The 22,051-nt window shown below is 36.7% G+C and overlaps 1 protein-coding gene across 2 annotated transcripts in view; it reads left to right on the top strand.

Moving 5' to 3' along the window:
• Window positions 1–22,051, top strand: part of ETV1 (ETS variant transcription factor 1) — a 98,534-nt gene that overhangs the window by 34,031 nt on the left and 42,452 nt on the right. For both annotated transcript variants that reach the window (XM_055589887.1, XM_055589885.1), the window contains one exon: window positions 19,259–19,388. In XM_055589887.1, coding sequence (XP_055445862.1) covers window positions 19,259–19,388 — 130 coding nt within the window. The remainder of the gene's footprint in view (window positions 1–19,258; window positions 19,389–22,051) is intronic.

Below are 22,051 nucleotides of genomic sequence, written 5' to 3'. Positions count from 1 at the left end.
CTGTTTGTTGTCGATGTTTGTCATCCTCTTTGATCACTAAGTGGTAGAAAAATGATCATTCCTGTATAATTTGTGATCAGCAGCAGGCATTATAATATTCGTTTATATTCACATGGGCTTGCTGTTAACATCTAAGTGTCTCAAAAGGCAAATTTTAAAGAGATGGTTCAGGTTGACATAGCAGCAGACGTAGTTTTGACAGTTTTCAAAGAAAGCAGTTAAACATTAGAATATGTTGATTGTTTGGCTATACCACCTCATTTAAGCAGGGAGATCCATTTATATAGACCTTACATCTTTAATTTTTAAAATCCACAAGGATTCAATCAGTTCAGTTCAGTCGCTCATTTGTGTCAGACTCTTTGCGACCCCATGAATTGCAGCACGCCAGGCCTCCCTGTCCATCACCAACTCCCGGAGTTCACTCACACTCACGTCCATCGAGTCAGTGATGCCATCCAGCCATCTCATCCTCTGTTGTCCCCTTCTCCTCCTGCCTCCAGTCCCTCCCAGCATCAGGGTCTTTTCCAATGAGTCAACTCTTCGCATGAGGTAGCCAAAGTACTGGAGTTTCAGCTTTAGCATCATTCCTTCCAAAGAAATCCCAGGGCTGATCTCCTTCAGAATGGACTGGTTGGATCTCCTTGCAGTCCAAGGGACTCTCAAGAGTCTTCTCCAACACCACAGTTCAAAAGCATCAATTCTTCGGCGCTCAGCCTTCCTCACAGTCCAACTCTCACATCCATACATGACCACTGGAAAAACCATAGCCTTGACTAGACGGACCTTTGTTGGCAAAGTAATGTCTCTGCTTTTGAATATGCTATCTAGGTTGGTCATAACTTTCCTTCCAAGGAGTAAGTGTCTTTTAATTTCATGGCTGCAGTCACCATCTGTAGTGATTTTGGAGCCCAGAAAAATAAAGTCTGACACTGTTTCCACTGTTTCCCCATCTATTTCCCATGAAGTGATGGGACCAAATGCCATGATCTTAGTTTTCTGAATGTTGAGCTTAGTAGCTAATATTTAAATGAAATTTATGGGAAAATTCAATCTAGTGGATAATTTATTAACTGGTTAGTGCATCTATATATTGTAACATAAAGACTTGCATTGTGCGAGGATTAGTATGATTTGATATGTATTTTAATGATGTGCTTCCCTGGTGCCTCTGATGGTAAAGAATCTGCCTGCAGTGCAGAAGACCCAGGTTCAATCCTTGAGTTGGAGAGATCCCTTGGAAAAGGGAGTGACTACCCACTGCAGTATTACTGCCTGGAGAATTCCATGGACAAAGGAACCTGGGGGGCTACAGTCCATGGGGTTGCAAAGAGTCAGACATGACTGAGCAACTAACACTTTTATTTTTCTTTGATGTTACCACAGAATGCTTTGCCCAAAATAGATGTAAAAAGATTTTTAATATTGAAATATTATTGCTTCCATGCTATGATTTTCTATTTCCAATAATACCTGTACAATACTGCTATCCAGTTATGCTCAACGTGTTATGTTTAATATAGTAATCAAATTTCCCCTTATTTGCGGTTAGCAAGTCAAAGTAAAAAAATATACATTGGAAAGTTGCCATGACATTATTGGCTCTGGAGCCAAATTTAGTAACTGATGAGAAATCTTGGTTCTGTCAGACGGGGTGGTTTCCTGAAGGACCAGAACAATCTTATTACATGGCTTTTCCCCTGTAATGTGGCCTCCAGAATGCCCTTGTTGGGACCCTGCAGTAGAAAGGCTCTAGAGTAGGAAATAAAGGTATAGACATTCTTCGAGCTAGCAGCTGGGAAGTTATATCAACAACTCAATGAAGTGTAATAAAAATTGGGGGATAATTTTCAACACATTTAAGAAGCCCTTCTGGAATACTGTGAAGAAGATGAAAATTAAGGAAATGTCTTAGGTGTTCAGCGTGTGTAATTAATGAATAGTTGCATAATACTTGATTTCATAATTTTAGCTATTCTAACAATTATATATCCCTGTATGTGTTAGTTGCTCAGTCGTGTCCACCTCTCTGTGACCCCATGGCCTCTGTCCATGGATTTCTCTAGGCAAGAATACTGGATAGGGTTGCTATTTCCTTTTCCAGGGTATCTTCCCAACCCAGGGATCAAACCCAAGTCTCCTGCATTGCAAGCAGACTCTTTACTGCCTGAGCCACCAGGGAAGCTTCTTATGTATCTCTAGATCATATGAACTAAGTCATATTTAATTGTAAATTTATATAAATACATCTTAAATTGTAAATGTATATAAATACATCTTAAATTGGGTTGTGGGGTATAAAAATCAGATTTAAGAAATTGTATATCAATGGATAAAGTCATTCTCAGTAACTGTTCATTGTGAAGACTGTGAAAGTGTACAAGAGTAACCTCTTAAACTCCTTATGTAATATTGTGTACTGACTTGGGTCATTTGTGATTCATAACTACCAACTGTTACACTGATTAAAAATTAAAGATGTGTTCCTGTAGAAAAAAATTATAATCTATCATGTAATACATTTTTGTAAGAAAAACATATTCAAAGGAAGTTATCTATAAAAAATGAGTATGTTGAAAAAATTACAGAAATCACTTATATAATGCTAATATAATTCTAAAACTCTATTCCAATAACTCTTTTCTTGGGATTATATTCTTTATTTGTGGAAATGAGATATGTGTATATACTGATCCTTTACATTTGCTTCCTGCAACATTTGAAAGTAAAATCAGCTCCTTATATACAGTATTTTATGTGGTATCTCTTGATTATTTATTTCATGACCTTGGTTAAGCCTATCCAAGGCTTTCTTGGTTGGTCTTTTTTACTAGCCTTTGACTTGTTTGCTTATTATATTGATGAAGGCCTGGCCTGTGTCAGTAGAGACTTTTATAGTTATTGTTTTGATATCACTCTTATGGTGCACACTTTTAAAATTATTTATTTTTTATTTCTGCTCTGCTGAGTCTTCGTTGCCGGGTGGGCTTTTCCCTGGTTGTAGCAGGTGGGGGCTACTCTTCATTGGTGTGCAGGCTTCTCATCGCAGTGGCCTCTCCTGTTGTGGAGCACAGGCTCCAGGGCACGTGGGTTCAGTAGTTGTGGCCCATGGGCTCTAGTTGCTCCAAGGTATATGGAATTTTCCCACACCAGGGATCTGACCTGTGTCCCCTGCGTTGACAGGTGGCTTCTTATCTGCTGCACCCCCAGGGAAGTCTCTGTGCTATAGATTTTTAAGTTGATATTTATTGTTAAGAAATGGAAAAAAGGGCTTGATCGGCATCTGGAGATGCTGGTGATCTTGTCACAGTTTTGAAAGCAGACACTGATACTTAGCTATGCTTCTTATTTTTTAAGAAAATCTTGATGGATTTCCATAAGGAAATTTGATCAACAATATTATCTGCTGTATGAAAAATAATATGTAGTTTTCTAAAGGTTTCTACATAATAATTAAACAATTTTTCCTCCTAAAGATTATTTTGAGGTTAAAAAATGTGACTCCCAAATCCTAGTATTTACTTTTATCTCTCATGCATCTCCCTTTCTTGGGGAGCATTCTTAATCTGGTGCAGTTACATAAATCTTTTTCACGGTAGGCAAGATAGTTTGAGTGCAAGCTTTTCTGTAAAAATGGTCATTTCTTATGGAAAATGCTCTAGAATACATTGAATTAAATATTACAGAGCATGTTTATAGAAAATCTCCAAATTTATTTTGGGGGAGAAGTTATAAAAATTTTGAGCTACATAGTGGTTGGTTTAAGTAAAATGTGTCTGTGGGATTTACCCACTTTAGTATTAACAGCTGTAACCATTGAGGTCAACTGACAGATGATTTCTTCTTAAGAAGGTGTTTATTGTCAGGAAAATTGCAAAGTTTCCTTTGTAATTACTCTATCTTTGTTATTTTGGCAGCCTGTAAGTTTTATTGGCATTTACTGAAAGGTAATTTTTTTTTTTTTGGCTCTTGCCAGCTGCCTTTCTTTTTTTGGGCAAACTTTGCTAGCTCTGGTATTCAGACCATATTTTCAACTTTTTCTGCCGATGGGGTCGTTTTGAACAAGGAGCCAAGTGGCAAATAATGTCTGAATTGTTCTCAATCATGTTTTCAGGAGAGTGACATCAGAATACTGCAGGTGTACTTCAGTCTTGCCTCTTGCTTATCTGGTGTATCATTTTGGTACTGCTGCTACTGCTAAGTCGCTTCAGTCGTGTCCGACTCTGTGCGACCCCATAGATGGCCGCCTACCAGGCTCCCCTGTCCCTGGGATTCTCCAGACAAGAACACTGGAGTGGGTTGCCATTTCCTTCTCCAATGCATGAAAGTGAAAAGTAAAAGTAAAGTCGCTCAGTCATGTCGGACTCATAGCGACCCCATGGACTGCAGCCCCCCAAGCTCCTCCATCCATGGGATTTTCCAGGCAAGAGTACTGGAGTGGGGTGCCATTGCCTTCTCCGATTTTGGTACTAAACTGGTCAATTTAAGACCATGCAAATTACAGAATCTCACTATTTTCACATGCAGCCTGGAGGAAAAATATGTTGAAATTATGAATCAAAAGTGAGGATTCGCTAACTTGAAACAAAATCGAATCTTTCAAGCAGCACGGGGTCATCAAATCCAAATGGAAAGATTCTTTTCAGGAGGTTAGTATTAAAAGAAGTAAGGCCCAAACATTTGAAGAAATAGAGCTATGATATAATTTTTTAGACTTGTGGGTATAAAATATAGGTTTGGAATTTCAGTTGTCTTCTTGGGGATATTCACTTTTTAGGTTGTGTACCATTTTTCATACCTCTGGGCTTATTTAAAGACTTTTCTAGTTCATACTATTACATGTGAGATGAATTCTAAATTTAGAATTATACTGCTCTAGTTTTGAAGACCATGATAATAAATTCATTTAAGCAAGTCTTTGCATCACTATTTATTTCATTGCTTAGAAAAGAATACTGGAGAAAAGTGGTTATATCTATACCTAATTGCATAAAAGCTTATTTATTTGACTACATGTTCTTAGTAAAACTTACAAATTATAGAAAACTGCTGGTCTTCTTAGTAATTATTATTCTAAATTGATGACAGGCATATTAGTAATTGGCAGTCTTCTTTGGCAATGAAGTACTATCTTACTTTCTTTCTTTTTTATGTTACTATGGTCTATAGAGTAATTAATGTAAGTCGCTCAGTTGTGTCTGACTCTTTGCAACCCCATGGACTGTAGCCCACCAGGCTCCTCCATCCATGGGATTTTCCAGGCAAGAATACTGGGGTGGGTTGCCATTTCCTTCATTCTTTTCTATTGTGTATTGTCTGCTTCCTTTTTTAAATCAATAGATTTCAAAGAATATATTAACACCATTTTGAACCATTTGTTAGAGATCTAGTCCGCAGGGCCTGGCACTCTGGGGGTTGTTCTGGAGAGATGGAGGAGGCAGCAGTGTAGGATGGAAAAAGCCCACCTTTTTCTGTCCTTCCTATGAGAAGGACCTGTCTTCATGATCACACTGTAGTGAGGACAGAGCACCCTTGGTGTCTGGATATTCTGGCCATCTGTCATGGCCACCCTCAGGACTTCTTCATGCTAGACTGAGAAACACCAGGTAGTGTGGGTATCTTCCAACTCAGCTAGGAATAATAATAGATCCTGCTCAGCCTTTTCCAAAAAAGTGTTGTCCATTATTTGAAAGAAATCACAGAATTACAAGGTAGGGAAGTACTATTTATTTTTGTGATTTTATAGGGCTTAATGAGTAACCGTATCAAAGCATAGTGGAACAATTTCTGCAGAAGAGGTGTCTTCCATATTTATAAAGGTTTTAATTTGGTAATTGATGAAGGAGGGTGGCTTTTGAGGGGTGCAGGTTTGGGTGGGTATCTTGATTCAGAATGCCATTTCAATTTATTAGATCTGTTTCTCAAATAGCTGCAGCTTGTTCAGGTTTGATTCGTGCCAGCTGGATATGAAGTATTCTCTGTTTGGGCTCACTATATGGAATCTGTTTCCAAAAAAATAGTGTCATGCTGCTTTCCATCTACTGGACCAGTAGGGGTAGGAAGATCTGATTTGAAGCCAATGCAGAATGCAAAACTGATTAGATTTGGATTGTTCTAACAGGAGGCCTTCTTTTCCCTGTTCTTACCCTTTTCCAGATGGAAGAACCAGTTTCCTTCCAGGGCACTTTCTCCTGGCAATTAGACTGTGAAGATGAGGTTCATTTAGCGCTACTACAAGTACTATTAACGTAGGGTTAGGCTTTAAAATTTAGAGGAATGAATCAACGCTGTTTGTCCGAGCATTGTTTGTCTTTAATTTTCAATTAATGGTGCTTGGAATGCTTTTAAATTAGGAATATAACTTTTTATCTTTTGATCCTGCTTTTGTTTTGTCAATATATTAATAATGGCATTACTTTCCATCATCAAGTGGAAAGTAGGTGGTCCATGAAATGCCTTTTAAAGCATCAGGCATTTTAAAATGTTAACCATATGTTCACCTTTCTAATGTGCATTATGTACCCTCCCTTGAATATAGTGGATTACACCCAATTTTGCTTTTTCATAGTGATTAAGGCCCATTATGAATTCCAGTGACCACCGTTTGCTAAAATGCAGTAATGCCCTCAGTTATTATTGAGGTACTTAGAGCTGTGTGGCCTCAGAATGTTATGCCCTCTGAATGTCTTATGTCAAATCTTTAGATTTTTCTTAGATATTAGTGAACAGTTACTTACATCCAGAGTTACATTTTAGAACTACAAGGTTGCTTAGTGTGATGCTTTCAGTTGGAGATTAGGAACTGAAGCTCAGAGAAGTTGCACAGTATGCCTGGAGTCGCACAGCTAGCTAGCAGTGGGGTGGGAACTAGGTCCAGATTACTTGATTCCTCATTCAGTGCTCATTCTACCAGGCCATGCTGTTTGCTTTTTCCTTCTCTCAAGGTACCTTCCTTACAGATTCTTCTCCATGTACACGTTTTTTGCTCTTGGTGAGTAGTTGACTTAATGTGAAATTGAAAATAAGATGAAATAGAAAAAGTAGTGCAAGTAACACTCTGATGGCTGAAGTCCTGCTCCTGTCATTAGTCACTTTACTTCCTTGAGTTTCAGTTTATCCTCTGTGAAAGGAAGTGGTTGGAGTCATAATGGTAATAACTAACATTTCCTGAGTGCCTACCATTGCCAGGTACTATTTGAAATTCTCCTGTGCATTACTTCATTGAACTCTCACACAAACTCCATGTGGAAGGTCTATGATAAGCCTCATATTATATAGGGAGAATCCAAATCTTGTAGTAGCTACCTGGTTGACCAGAAGTCCTTAAACCAGTAAGTAGCAAAGCCAAGTTCCCTCTCCATGCTCTTAGCCACAGCTGCTATGTCTCTGGATGATCTACATGCTCTCTTAGCTGTCGTGCCTAAATATTCTGGGTTTGAATAATAACTGTACCAATAGAGGATGTTACTGAGTACTTACACACTGCACATAGAGTGTCCTATTTATTTAATCCTATCAGCAACTCTATGAGTCAGTTGCTGTTATCATGCCCATTTTTTATAGGAGAGTAAAATGAAGCACAGAGGCTTGCTCAGTTTTACTACTGGTAAGTCAAAGTGGTGGCAAACTTTGAAACCTGACAGATTGAAGTACCTGCTACCTTTGCAGCCATGCCTTATGCCTGAGAAGGGTACTTGAGTACCTAAGCCTGAACATGATATGAGTTTTGTATTTATTTTTGCTGATTAGAGGTAATGTGTATGTGTCTGAGCACGTGCACATCCACATGTAGAAACACACTCACTAATGATTTCTTAGCTACGTGTTTGGTGAGGTGTAGAAAACACTCATGCCCAGTGTAGAAATGGGGGAAGTGAATTTAGTGCAGGAGATAATGCAGTGTGGAGTGGGAGCTATAGTTAGGACTGTGGCAGAGAGGAAAACACAGGTTCTGGATGAAGAGGAAGCTGATAATGAGCTCAGTCAACTTTTGAGGCTGGAAAGTAGAATCATTGTTGCTGGATATTGTGTATTTTTTTTTCCTGGAGAAGCCAGAGTTTTGGATTTTTAAGCCAGAAAGAGATTTTGAAGCTTATTTTTAAATGATCTCAACTAAGTGAAATTAATTGAAGCTCCTATGTGAATCAAATAGAAACCCTCTGGTTTAGACCATTAGTACTGCTAGGTAGATGAGTGATCTTCAGGTGAGAGAGAGTTGACTACATCATGGTATCACCACTAATTTTAGAAGAGAGGATGGGTCCCATATCCAGAATACTTGTCCATCCTCTTCTGTCTGTTAAAATGGCATGATGGTACACTGTGATGTAGAGAGCTGAATTATGAAGTGTACTTCTAAGAAATAACTGTCTTGTGAGGCTGTGGAACCTTGTCAGAAGGCTTTACTCTGCAGACCCTGAGGATTCCTGGCTTCTGATTTTGGCTCTGTCCTCAGCACTGGTTTTCACGTCTGTAGATATCACACCTAATTCTGGATGGGGCCTTGAGGTGTGGAATGACTTCTGGGACCATTATACACTCTGTCCTCTCTTTTGTTCAGGTATGTACAGCCCCCTGCCAGGACCATTTAGGAATCCCTGCAGTGGAGTGTGTAGTCCCTATAACTACTTGGAGTTTGGTACTAGTTAAAAAAAATCTGATTGTCCCCTTCTGAGAAATGTGTGGCTTCTCTGAGATTCAGTTCTGGTTTCCAAACTGCCCAGGAAGTTCCTTGCAGGTACTGAGTATTTACTTTCGGTAGCAATGTAGGGATGGGTTAATGACTGTTTGTCTTCCTCCAATGTGCTCCTCTTAGCACAGCAAGGCTTCTAGGTGATTTGCTCACTTCTTGTCTCTGTGTTACATTTTGGTAATTTTCACAATATTTCTAATGGTTTTATTATTACTATATTTGTTATGGTGATCTGTGATCAGTGATCTTTGATGTTACTATTGTAATTGCTTTGGCTTTTTTATTTTTTAGCAAAAAAAAATTTTTTTTGTAATCAAAAAAGTAGCTCCTTTTTTTATCTTTTTACCAATTTTTGTTATTTAGTCACTAAGTTGTGTCCAACTCTTTGTGACTCCATGGTCTGCAGCAAGCCAGGCTTCCCTGTCCTGTACTGTTCCCCAGAGTTTGCTCAGATTCATATCCATTGAGTCGATGATACTGTCTAACCATCTCATCTTCTGCCACCCTCTTCTCCTTTTGCCTTCAATCTTTTCCCAGCATCCAATGAATTGGCTGTTTGGAAAAGAGTCATACCCATAGGGCATTCACTTATGATTCCTTTAGCACAGAGGTTTCTGCTAGAAATATCAGCTCAGTCCCTAAAACTTGATCACATATAATGTTTTCAATTCAAGAATGCTGGGATCCATAACAAGGGGTGAAAATCTCCCTTAGTTCACCTTTGTGATTGTTACTGCCCAGAGTTCTGTGTGCTGCCAATACCATCAAAGGACCAACTAGATATGATGTCTAACCCCACTGATAATATTCCTTTTAAAACACAGAAAAAATACACATCAACTTGCTGTGCTATGGTCTAAATTTTTGTCTCGGAAGTATTATAGGTGAATCTATTTCCAGATGCTGCAAATAACGGAAAATAATGGAAAACGGGAATCAGGGTCTCTGTCCTTAAAATGTGTTTCAGTTTGCATTTTGATAGCGGTTTAGAAATGTTATCGCTTGTTTAGTCACAGACATAATTCACATCTTTCTTCGGGTACTGTAAACAAGAGAAATGGTTTAATGGCCCCATAAAGGCACTCTGCTGATAGCTGAGATTAGGCCCTTTAGTAATGGATGTCAGTGTGTGTATGTGTGAGTGGTATGTGTCCGCGGTGGGGGCAGGGCGAGCTTGAAAGAGGTAAATGTACTGGAAAAGAATCTATGAGAGGCTTAGATGCGGCCAAAGTGCCTGCCGATTTTCTGTAAGTCTTGGAAGATGGATTTATTAAGCATGTAACACTATTGTCTTTATTTGTACACAAACGTTTGCCTTTGCTTCTGGAATTTAACCCTGTACTAATTGAGGTCATTGCCACCCATTTATCACTTGGAATTGAAGTGATATTAACTTAAAGTGAATGCTTTTCATCTGGTGAGTGTATTTCCAACTACATATATTTATATAAAAGGCTACATGCATTTTTCATGCCATACTTGTATCTGGCCTTAAATAACCTAATTTATGTATACCATTTACTTTTTCCCCTTTTTACAGAGGCTTTTTTAAAATTCACTGCCATAACCAAGTGAAATTTTTTTTACAAGTGCTTTAGTGTCCACAGAGTGATTTTGTTTTGACTTTCTCAGTTATATTTTGTAAACAAGTATAGAAAACTCTCCGCATTATACATAACCATGGTCTAAATAAATGCTTTGAAATTCCTCAAAGCACATAAATTTCTAGTGTTTTAGAGCCTCAATAATATGTCATTTTTTTCACCATCATGTTTGTGTATATCCCTGTAAATCGGCCACACAGGGCTGTTTATCTGATTTGGGGAGTCAGAGTAAACACAGGGTTAATAAAGCAAACTCGAATGTCCCTTGTTAACTAACTTAGCATACCCTAACACTAGGAGGTGTCACTATGCCATCCGTCCACTTTTATATTTTCTTTTTTCTTTTTCTTTGCAGACCATAATCTAGAATAGGGATCAGAAAACTTTTTTTTTTTTTTCCCCCGTAAAGGATCAGATGGTAAATATTTTAGATTTGGTGGGTCAAAGGGTTTCTGTCACATTGTTACTCAATGTAGTCCTAGACTACGTAAATGAATGGGTGGAAAAGTGTTCCAATAAAACTTTATTTACCAGAACAGGTGGGAAACTAGATTGACCCATGGGCTGTGTGATTTGCCAACTCTTGTTCTAGAATACTGTTTTTTTGTTGTTGTTCAGTCGCCAAGTTGTGTCCAACTCTGCCACTTAAGCACACCGGGCCTCCCTGTCCTTCACCATCTCCTGGAGTTTGCCCAAGTTCAAGTCCATTGAATTGGTGATGCCATCCAACCATCTCATCCTTTGTCACCCTCTTCTTCTAATGCCTTCACTCTTTCCCAGCATCAGTGTCTTTTCCAATGAGTTGGCTCTTCGCATCAGGTGCCCAAAGTATTGGAGCTTCAGCCTCAGCATCAGTCCTTCCAGTGAATACTTAGGGTTGATTTCCTTTAAGATTGACTGGTTTGATCTCCTTGCTGTCTGAGGGACTCTCAAGAAATTTGTTCAGTAGATTATTCTAAAATAGATTTTTTTGAGCAGCCCAGAAATCTCACCATCAAAATCAAGAGATTCTCATCAAGGCTCTAAACTCCCAGCTAATATTGATTCAAAAACTACAGATGTGATTCAAAGATGTAGTTTTATTTAGATAAGTAGTTAAAAATGTGATGTGTTTCTCTTCCCAGGGTAATTGTTTTGTACTCACAGAAATTACTGCTGTATTTCACTTGCATATATGATAAGACTTGGGAGGAAAGCAAAGTGAAAGGTCACAGCTGAGACAACTTATCATTGTATTTATGCTCACTGTCCACATAGAGAAGGGGACCCATCATTTGTGACATTTTGGTTATCAGAGTCACAGGGAAGCTTTAGTTGTTAGATAGCAATATTTTTCCTTCAGTGGAATATGAGTAGTGTGAATTTTTAAATGCCTTTGGTCCCAGCAATAAATTGAAAGAAGGCAGAATGCCTAAAAGCAAGCATGAATGCTCTGAGAATTGTTTTCATTTAGATGCAAATGCAAAGAATATATTATTAAGGTTATGTATATAGAAATATGCATTGCATACACATGAATTAATCAAACTTGAAGACTGGCTAATATACTTATTAGAACTTTTCTTAAAAAGAAAAGCAACATTATGAAGCTCTAATTGGAGTTCTGTGAGCTCTTGATGGTAGGACTTACTGTTCAACTTCTTCTGTAACTCCACATGTCCTGTCCCTTAGCAAATGGCATAACGTCTAGGCCAGTAAATGGATGAATTAATGAAGAAATATATGGATAAAGAAACATCTGATATAATGTTACAGTGGTTCTCATGCATGATGTAAATCTTAAGTGTGCCTACACAAAGTAAATTTGAATTGTTATGGTCAAGGGTTCAAGAGTTGCTGCCCAAAGCCCAAGACTTTAATTCCTACCTATAATAAATTAGTCCTAGGCTTTTAGTTAGGCATGAAGCTTAGCTTCTTTATGCCTCTTTAATTTTTTTTTTTTTTTCAAAATTGGAATACTAATGTCCTTCTTGTCTTGAATGATGAGAATCCAGAGTTGTTGAAGATTCTTTGGAAACTTTATAATACTGTGTAAATTTGAGTTTTTTGAGGCTTTGTAGGAGTGTTTTCTATCACTATTCCAAACTCAATGAGAGTTCAATATATTAATATTAACACCAAAGTTAAGCATATTATCTTTCTTAAATTTACTTCATGTTCACTATTGAAATATAAACAAAAACTGAATTCATAAGTTTCATTGTTTATTGTTTGAACTAACATGAACCAATCAATCATAACATAGTCTGTTTTCAGTTTAGTAGTAACCAAAAAAATACTTCAGGGTCATGATTGTTTAGGAAATTATTCTTCTATGAGCAAATTGTTAAATTCATTTTCTACATCAATATTGTAGATGTTCACATATGACTTATCATATGTCTACCCTGAACCAAGGGACTTGCCTGATGGCTTAGTGGTAAAGAATCCTCCCGCCAATTCAGGAGACTCAGGTTCAGTCCCTGAGTCAGGCAGAGCCCCTGGAGAAGGAAATAGCTACCCACTCCAGTATTCTTGTCTGGGAAATCCTATGGACAGAGAAGCCTGATGGGCTTCACAGTCCACGGGGTCACAAAAGAGTCAGACACAACTTTGTGATTAAACACCACCCTGAACCAAAGACTTGGTTGTATGCCAGCGTTGTTGCATTTGGAGAGCCACGGGCCCTACACTCTGTGCTCCCGGAGAATGATGACAGGAGTGTGCCTCTGGTCTAAAACGTGGGCAGGAAAAAAAATGGAAGCCAAGATGATGCCTCCGAGTTCATTGTTCCAAAATGAAAACAATTGCTAATCTAGCAAATACTTTACGATGAATACCATAACCCCAAGTAAACTTTGTGAATTAAGAAGTGGTTAAGTTTATTTTGGAAGTGCATTTTTTAATGTCTTGGTATTTTGGAGCTCTTAAATTTAACCATTAGAGGAACTCAGTCATTGCAAGTCAGCCTTAAGATGTGGTTTTAAAGGTCAAGCCTCCATCAAAGCAAAAATGCAAGATGCATCTCTTGAGAGTTCTCTTGGCTTCTCCTCCTAAAAATCTGATTGTCCGGAGGAGTTGCGGGTCATAAAAGTTTGCATGGAAATGTGGTTGAGGAAGTCGGCAGATGAATGATATGAATTGTCTGAAGTCAGGGATAGAATGTAATATACATTGGAAGCCATCACTTGTTTGTAAATGAAGTGAAGGAGTTAACTCTTATGATTTGATACACTTGAAGAAGGAAAGATTCACTGTAATTAAAACTACAAACAATGCTGATGCCTGTAGCCCTCTGTTGCCGACACAGGCAGGACAGTACAGTAAGCGAGATGAAATGTACCTAGCAGCCTCGGCAGCAGGCTGGAGCCATGTTCAGTGAAAGTAATTTAATTAGTGTTGATCATGACTCCAGATGATGGTGATTTGATAAGGAATAATTTAGTACTTAACAGCCTTTTACATGCACCAACTCCATGTGGGAAGGTAAAGCAAATTGCACGAAATGAATGTGCTGCTTCCACTTGTACCCGTGCCAGTGAGCTGGAAAACTGCCTGTTCGCAGACGCTCCGACTCTCAGCCCTGTGATGAAATACCCAAACCCGGTCTCCCCTCTGGAAGGAGTCTCTATACTACCCTTACCGAAGAATAGAGAAGTCATTTTTGAGATCTGAGATCTCCAGGAAGCAGAAGACTGAAAATGAGGAAAATACCGTTGCTTTGGTTCTTGTGCAAAAGATTGAAGATCTCAGGTTGGCTTCTTTTTTCCTCCTCAACGCAGCAATTAAAAAAAAAAAAAAACCAACAACCTAGTATTTGGCTTATGATTAGAAAAAAAAGTCATGGTTCCAAGAGCCCACAGTGATTAAGAGGCCCACACACGGAGAGAGTACAGGAGCCCTAAACCTCTTGGAGAACCTGTGAGAATCCTTGAGTGTTGGCATCTAACAAAAAGGGAGACATTGTTCAACTTCATTTTTTTTTTAAAGTCTTTTCAAGTCTTGGACCTGTTTCAGGGCAGCATACACTGGATCCACGTGTTGCTAAGATCATTGTGGATGTGAAATTTGTCTGGTTATGAGAATCACCTAGAAAATTTTCAAAGATAATGCTGATCTATACAGCAGCTGTAGTGAAGCAGAGTTCCTGGGAAGGGTGTATGAGTTTGCTAGAGTAACCATTTTTGTTGTTGTTTAATCACTAAGTCATGTCTGATTCTTTTGTGACCCCATGGACTGTAGCCCACCAGGCTCCTCTGTCCATTGGATTTCCCGGGTGAGAATATTGGAGTGGGTTGCCATTTCCTATTCCTGGGGATCTTCCCCACCTAGGAATCCAACCCGCACCTCCTGCCCAGCAGATTCATTACCAGATTCATTACCACTGAGCACCCAATGAAGCCCAGGGCTGCCATTACAAAGTATCATAAACTAGGTGGCTTAAAAAGTGGAAATTTGTTGTCTCACAACTCTGGAAGCTAGGAGTCTGAGATGAAAGTGTTGGCAGGGTTCTGATGGCTATGAGGGAGAGAGTGTTCTTTGCTTCTTCCCTAGATTATGGCAGTTTGCAGGCAATTTTGGCAATTCTTGGCTTGAAGAAGCATCACTCTAATCTCTGCCTTCATTTCACACGGTATTCTCACTGTGTTTCTCTGTCCTAATGCCCTGTTTGTACAAGGACACCAGTAATACTAGATTAGATTCCACTCTAATGACCCTGTCTTTTTTTTTTTTTTTTTTTTTGTCAAATTAACTACTCTCCCCAAAAGAAAACCAACTCAAAGAAATATATCACAAATTATTTGCTAAAGTGACATCAACTAGTTTTCCAAATAAAGTCATGTCTGAGGTAGGACTTCAAGTTAAAATTTGGAGGGGACACAGTTGAACTAATGACATATGGAATAGTAGAATCCCTGTTTGTTTGTTTGTTTTCAAAATTTCCCTGAGTACTTTGATGATTGGGCAACTTTGGGGATCCTCTGTTTAGGGATCAGCTTCCCTCTGAGTACACGTTGGGTGTCCTTATGTTCTTTCTTCTGTGGTTACTCCAAGAAGTTCTTGGGGCCAGTCTGAAAGCTCCAGATGATGTATCTATAGGGATGAGTTATGCTTTTTTGCTTCTAGGCTGATATTAATGGACATTTTGATAGAAGGCTACTGTCCTGCTAGGAATCTTTCCTGATGGTACCCCAGAGTTGTCCTCCCTCCCCTGATTCATCTGGAATTATTTATCCTGTGAGGTTGAAGCACATTATCAGATGTCTCTACTGGAACAGGAGGCCAGGCATTTTCAAACATCTCAATTTTTTAGAGCATTGCTTGACGTTTCTCATATTTTTAAACCTTTTTCTGGAGCAAAACATTTATCTCAATGTAAAAATCTTAACTGTATAACTTGGTGAATTTTACATATGTATATACTTGTAACCACTGCATAGAGCAAATATAAAATATTTATAGCTCTGTAGAAAATCCACCTGCCAGTGCAGGAGATGCAGATTTGATTCCCAGGTTGGGAGGGTCCCCTGGAAAAGGAAATGGCAACCCACTCTAGTATTCTTACCAGGAAAACTCCATGGACAAAGGAGCCAGGCAGGCTACATTCCATGGGGTTACGAAGCAATTGGACATGACTTAGTGACTAAACATCAGCATTAGATTACTAGATTCCCTCTCTGTCATTAATACTCCCATCCACCACCGGAAGATTCTTTCACTATCAGGGTGGTCTGTTCTTCAAATTCCTTTACTACATACTCTTTTGTGCTTGTCTTCTTTTATCAGCTTGCCATCTGAGAGACGTTCTGTGTGTAACCAGTGTGTTCCTTGTTATTCTTGTAGAGTATTTCATTGTATGAATAAGCCACACATTATTTATCCATTTTTCTGCTAGTGAACACTGGAATTTTTCCAGTTTTGGTATTATGAATAAAGCTGCTATGAATATGTCCTTTTGGTGAACATATTCAGTCCTTTCTCTTTGATATTCACCTAAGAGAGTCATTACTAGATCATAGGGGAGGTTTATATAAAGACTTGGTTGATACTGCCAAAAAGTTTTCCAGAGTGTGTGTTTGTGTGTACGTGTGAGTTTATACTCTCGGTAGCATATATTTAAAAGTTCTTATTGCTTTAGGTCTTCTTCATGTCAATGTCAATGCCAATTTTTAGCCATCCTAGTCGGTATATAGTATAACCTGATGTGACTTTATTTGCAATTTCTTGATGAGTAAAGATGAATACCTTTTCATATATGTTCATTTTGTTGCTCATTTATTTTGCTATTTGGATATCTTCTTTTATGAACTGCCTGTTTGAATCTTTTGCCCAATTTTAGTTGGGTTGTTTCTTTTCTCTCTTTGTAACAATTTTTATTAGGTTGAGTATGATATCTTTGATCTTTCTATAGCAAGTAACTTCTTGGTGTGTGTAGCTTAGTGTCTTGGGGAAGAGAAGTTCTTAATTGCAGTGAAGCCTAATTCATAGATTATTTTCTTCTATGGTTAATGCCTTTGCATCCTGTTCACTAATCCTTTCCTACTTCGTGGTCCCAAAGACTTTTAAAACAGTAATGTTGAATATAGTAGTCTCTGTAATGTCTGATATTTTGATAAATATGATCAACTTTGCATCGTACTGCCAATTTATTAGCTTTTGAGATCTTATCCAATTTTATTCATACAAATTAGTTCTGATCTCTCAGGTATAATTTGAGTTCCTTTGATGTTGGTACTGCTTTTTCTTAGGAAAATATAAAACCCAATACTTAATCTAAAGTGCTGAACTTAAGGTATGCACATTTTGTTGTATATGTTCAAGTAAGTCATAAAGAGTTGAAAACTATTTGTTAAGAAAGCAGCAAATACATGATTAACATATTACAAGATTTCATTGTGCAATATCTGTCATTCTAAGAAGTAGCATACACACACACACATACACATGCAGAGGGAAAAAATTTTCTTAAAGGATGCTACTTTAAATCCTTTGTGTTTTTGTTTCATAATTTAAAAGCATTTTATCTTGTGAATTTAGAGTTTAGATAAAAGTAAAGAGAATAATGTAACGAACTCTCACTGACCTATCAGTCTGCTTTTAACATCTATCAACATTTTTCTATTTGATTCTTCCCCTACACATCTTTTTCTAGATTATTTTAACGAAATTCCAGGACTTATTTTTTTGTCTGTAAATATTTTATGAAGCTTTAGCTTTAAACTTTTTTGGGGAACAACTGCCATGTCATTATGACATTCAACAAAATTAACAATAATTTCTTACCTAGTCCCCATTGAAATGTCTTACTCATTGGAAAGTTGTCTCTTTTAGTTGTTATGTTCAAATCAGAATCCAAGCAAGTCCTCATGTTATGAAGTGAATCCTGAGGTTGTTAAGCCTCTTTCATCTTAGCATTTTATAAATTATAACTTTCTGACTTGGTAAAGTTAAGGAACATATGTACCATTTGCATATGAAAACATACATAATTTTCCCTTTGTTTCTGTTCCTCTGACTCTCTACTCTGAGTAGGTATATTAAACACACATTAAATTAGAAAAAATACTTTGAAATAGATCACTCAGTGAAATAATTGTATTATTATTTATTAAGTTTTCCTTAGACAACTAATTTAGGTGACAAATTTGTTTTCCACAGTGTTTCAGATGTTTCTTGAATATCACTGAACATTTCAGTCAAAATTATGTGCTTATATTAACAAATTTATTTTCTTGGAGCTTGATAGTTCTTGATATCAATTTCTTATACTAAAATTATATATGACATTCAAGCTAGTACAAGTTTATAATGCTGTAACGTTATGATCAAGATTGAATGGCATCATAAACCACGAAGTTTCTCTTCTCTTCTCTTCATTTATAGTGTATGTACTTAATATTTTGTATTTTAATCTCAGGTTTTACAGAGTTGGGATAACTATCCACAGTGCGTCCTTTTTGGGCTTATCCTTGATTATTCACACCTGTGCATATTGTATGAAACTAAAATTCATTCTCATGTCTGTTTTTCCTCTTATCTTTTTATTTATTTTTCCATTTTTACTAAAACTTCAGTTATTCTGAGGATCTCTAGTATATATTTTTTTTCAGCTTCATTTAAAATAACAAAAATATATAACCTTATTTTATTTTTTGGTTTGAGAGATATGATTCCAACCTAAAGATACATATTTCTTCATATTTTGTGATATTATCTTTATATTATATTGAACAGTAATGACATGACAATGTCATATGAAAAAGCAGAAACTAACATTTCATATAGAATAATTGCTTTATGGTCATAATATACAAAAAATAACTTTAATGTATTTCTCACAATGTATCTTCACACTTCTCTTAAGTAGTTAGACAAGTGCTTTTATCTGTAGTTTAATATATAAGCACTGGCCACAAAGACATTGAGTTTTTATCCTTTTGTCCAAAGTATCATTAGTTACTCTAAGAACGGCAGCTGGGGTTTCTTCGTCATAGTTCAGTTTTTATTCCATTAAACCATTACTATTGATGCACTTGAAATATTTTCCTTTCAGTTAACTCTTAAAATTATGCTCCTATTTTCAGTTAATTCTTGAATAGTCAGTTGCGTTTTTTTTTTTTTCCCCTGCTTGAGTTATTGGAAAACTTGCTGAAATATTTTCAAGCATATTTTCTGAAAACTGAACTTCTCATTTTGTTAGTGTCAGCTAAGCCAGTTACAAGTAGTTCATTTCACTTTCAGTAATGAGAAAGTTCAAGCATGCATTTTGTTATACAATAAAAGCAAACAATGAGTATATGGAGAGTATATAGGATTCTCCAGAATCTTTTCTTGCATGAAATTTTTCCAGTGTGATTTTTCTTATGTATGAGAGTTAATATGAAATGTTCGTGACATTTTAACCAAGAGGGATAGAACAGGTTAGTGTACTTAATTCCTAACAGGATTTCATTTTTGTGGGTATTTTTGTTTTGTTTTCTAGTGGCTTTTCATGGCCTCCCACTGAAAATCAAGAAAGAACCCCACAGTCCATGTTCAGAACTCGGCTCTGCCTGCAGTCAAGAACAGCCCTTTAAATTCAGCTATGGAGAAAAGTGCCTGTACAATGTCAGGTAAAGTAATTGAGTGTATAGCGAGCACCTGATGGTTCTTACAGAAACACAAATTTACCATAATATAAAATCTCAAGTCGTATTTTATAAGAGTTACATCTTCAACATGTAACAAGCTAATTAGGTCATGTGTTGAGCAGAACTCAAAAGGACCGTTTACTGTCTGATCATATACTTCTAGAATCATTTTAAAGCAGTAATTTTTATCCAGATCATGAGCTGCTTTTCCACAACCGTTAGGGGATGATGCATCCTGAGATTGTAAAAAGGGTCTTAGGTGGCATGAGCAGGTACGGAAAGTTCAGTTCTCATTAGAAAGAATGCATTATGCACTTTAGAGTTTGTAGGGGGAAAACAATGAAGCATTTGGCAGGTCTGAACAGTACATTAGTTATCTGACAGGCTTTGCAGATGATCTATAAGATGCATTCATGGACAGTTGCAGTAAAGTTAGAATTTTATAAGGCTTAGCAGAGGCTATTATCTGTTAAAAACCCAGTTGTTCCTTCTGATGATAATAAAGGGTGGAGCAGTAGAAGTACATTGTTCCTTTGTTGGAAAATTTGATAACATGTATGTTCATTAAAAACCCTTCACAGTAAATTGCATTCTGCTACTTTTCATATTGGCCCCTAATTGCATAAGGAAAAAGTTGGCTCTGTATATTGTATGTTATTACTCTCAATTACAGTAGAGACATAGTCCTTTAAAGGAGTTAGTTTAGAAACTTATAAAAATGATTACAGATATTTGCGGTCTTATAAATTATGTTGATTCAAGTTCAAGTTCATAATGCATTATGATTCAGAGGAGTCTTCTGTTTCCTCAGATTTTTTTTTTTTACCTATACTCTGTTTCCTTCTGCAGAATAATGTTATTTTTTTTCCCATCCTTCAAATCGAAGAATAGCTGAAGGTTAGAGGTGTACAATGATTCACAATATTTAAAGTTATGCTCCATTTATAGTTATTATAAAATATTGGCTACACTGCCAGTGTTGTACAATATGTTCTTATAGATTATTTTACTTCTAGTAATTTGTACCTCTTAATCTCCTACCCCTATATTGCTCTTCCTGCTTCCCTCTACCCACTGAAAAGCATTCACTTGTTCTTTGCATCTGTGAGTCTACTTCCTTTTTGTTACATCCACTAGTTCGTTTTTTAAGATATTTAAGATTCAAAAAACTTTGATTTGTATAGTTTCATGGTACCTGACCAGTGCTTGGATATTTCATTACTATTTGTTCTTGCAAACTTGTCTTCTACATCTTCTTTCCTAGACGGTTCAGCAGAGTCTGAAATGATGAAGGTGGGTCAGTTGAACTGCAAAGTTTTTAAAAGTTATATCTCTTATAGAAGCCTACTATTAAAGCATACTGAGTTCAGATAAAACAGTGTTGATCAATCTGAGTTTTATTTTATCACATTTTTAATTTTTGCATTTTCTCCTTATGAATACTATGTATTCACAGAATAATTATTTAACATATTGGAGAATTTTTAATTAATAAACCAAATAGGTATAGAATTGTCATTGCATTTTAGCATTGAACAGAAGTGTGATTATGGAAGAACTACTGCTTTATAGACATATTTTAAAAAAACGACATCTGACTTTCATAAATTAATGGTAGAATTACCTGTATATTTTGAGATTCTTCTCGAAGACCAATAATTCCCACAGTGATTTATTGGGTTAATACTGTTTTTTTCCATTTCTATATGAATAGTGTAATGCAGTATAGCATTTTATGAGAAAAAAGTAATATCTTAGGACAGAAGTTGTATCATTATTTTTCACATGGGAATGAGACAGGTGAACCATTTTATAAAAGAAGTACATTCTCATTCAGAAATACTGGTAAAGGAAACAGGTGGAACCAAATAGTATGAGTTTGTGGACTTTGCTGTAAAGGAAGAAAGACTTATGCAGCCCATACTCCTCTACTTCTGTAGTTTCATGAGTGGATGTAATTCTTTTGTATGGATGGAGCAACAGGATAAATTATTACATAAGTCATTTTTTTTTAAGTTTCTTTTTTAAAGAAAAAATATACTGGCGAATGCTTTTTTATCTTAAAAGGAAACAGAGTATTTTAACCTAGATATTTTTTGTTCAGAACCTTAAATATAATGTTTTCAATAAAGTATTTTTAGATTAGAAGAATTAGTTAAATCATATCCCTGAGAACTATGCTAAAGACTGCAACTTAAATTCATAATGTGTATAAAAACAAGCTTACTCATTTTATTCTTTTGTAATTATGTTTAGAAGTTAGACTGTGATAACAGGATTTTATTCTTAAGAACATTATTTTGTGCCTATTCTTATGCTCCAAGAAGGTTTAAATATATCAGAGACGTTTTAATTTGCCTCATAAATCTTTATTATCTCGTGTGAGGAAGTTAATGCCAGGCATCATTTATTTTACACTAAAAGAATGAAAATAAGGCAAAAGCATCGGCTTCTTAGAATTCTACAGCAAATAAAGGTGAGTCAGGTATGATCTGCATCTCGTTAAACTGATACGACTTCTTATTCTAAAGTCTTCTGTAATGTAGAAGGATTATAATATCAGAAATATTTAATGATCTAGAAAAGATCTATGAAACTTGCTTAAGGAGACATATCAAGAACAGAGGGTAATGGGGACTTCCTTG

The sequence above is a fragment of the Bubalus kerabau genome, chromosome 8 (assembly GCF_029407905.1).
Source record: "Bubalus kerabau isolate K-KA32 ecotype Philippines breed swamp buffalo chromosome 8, PCC_UOA_SB_1v2, whole genome shotgun sequence".
Taxonomy (NCBI): Eukaryota; Metazoa; Chordata; class Mammalia; order Artiodactyla; family Bovidae; genus Bubalus; species Bubalus kerabau.
This window is presented reverse-complemented; position numbering and strand designations above follow the sequence as displayed.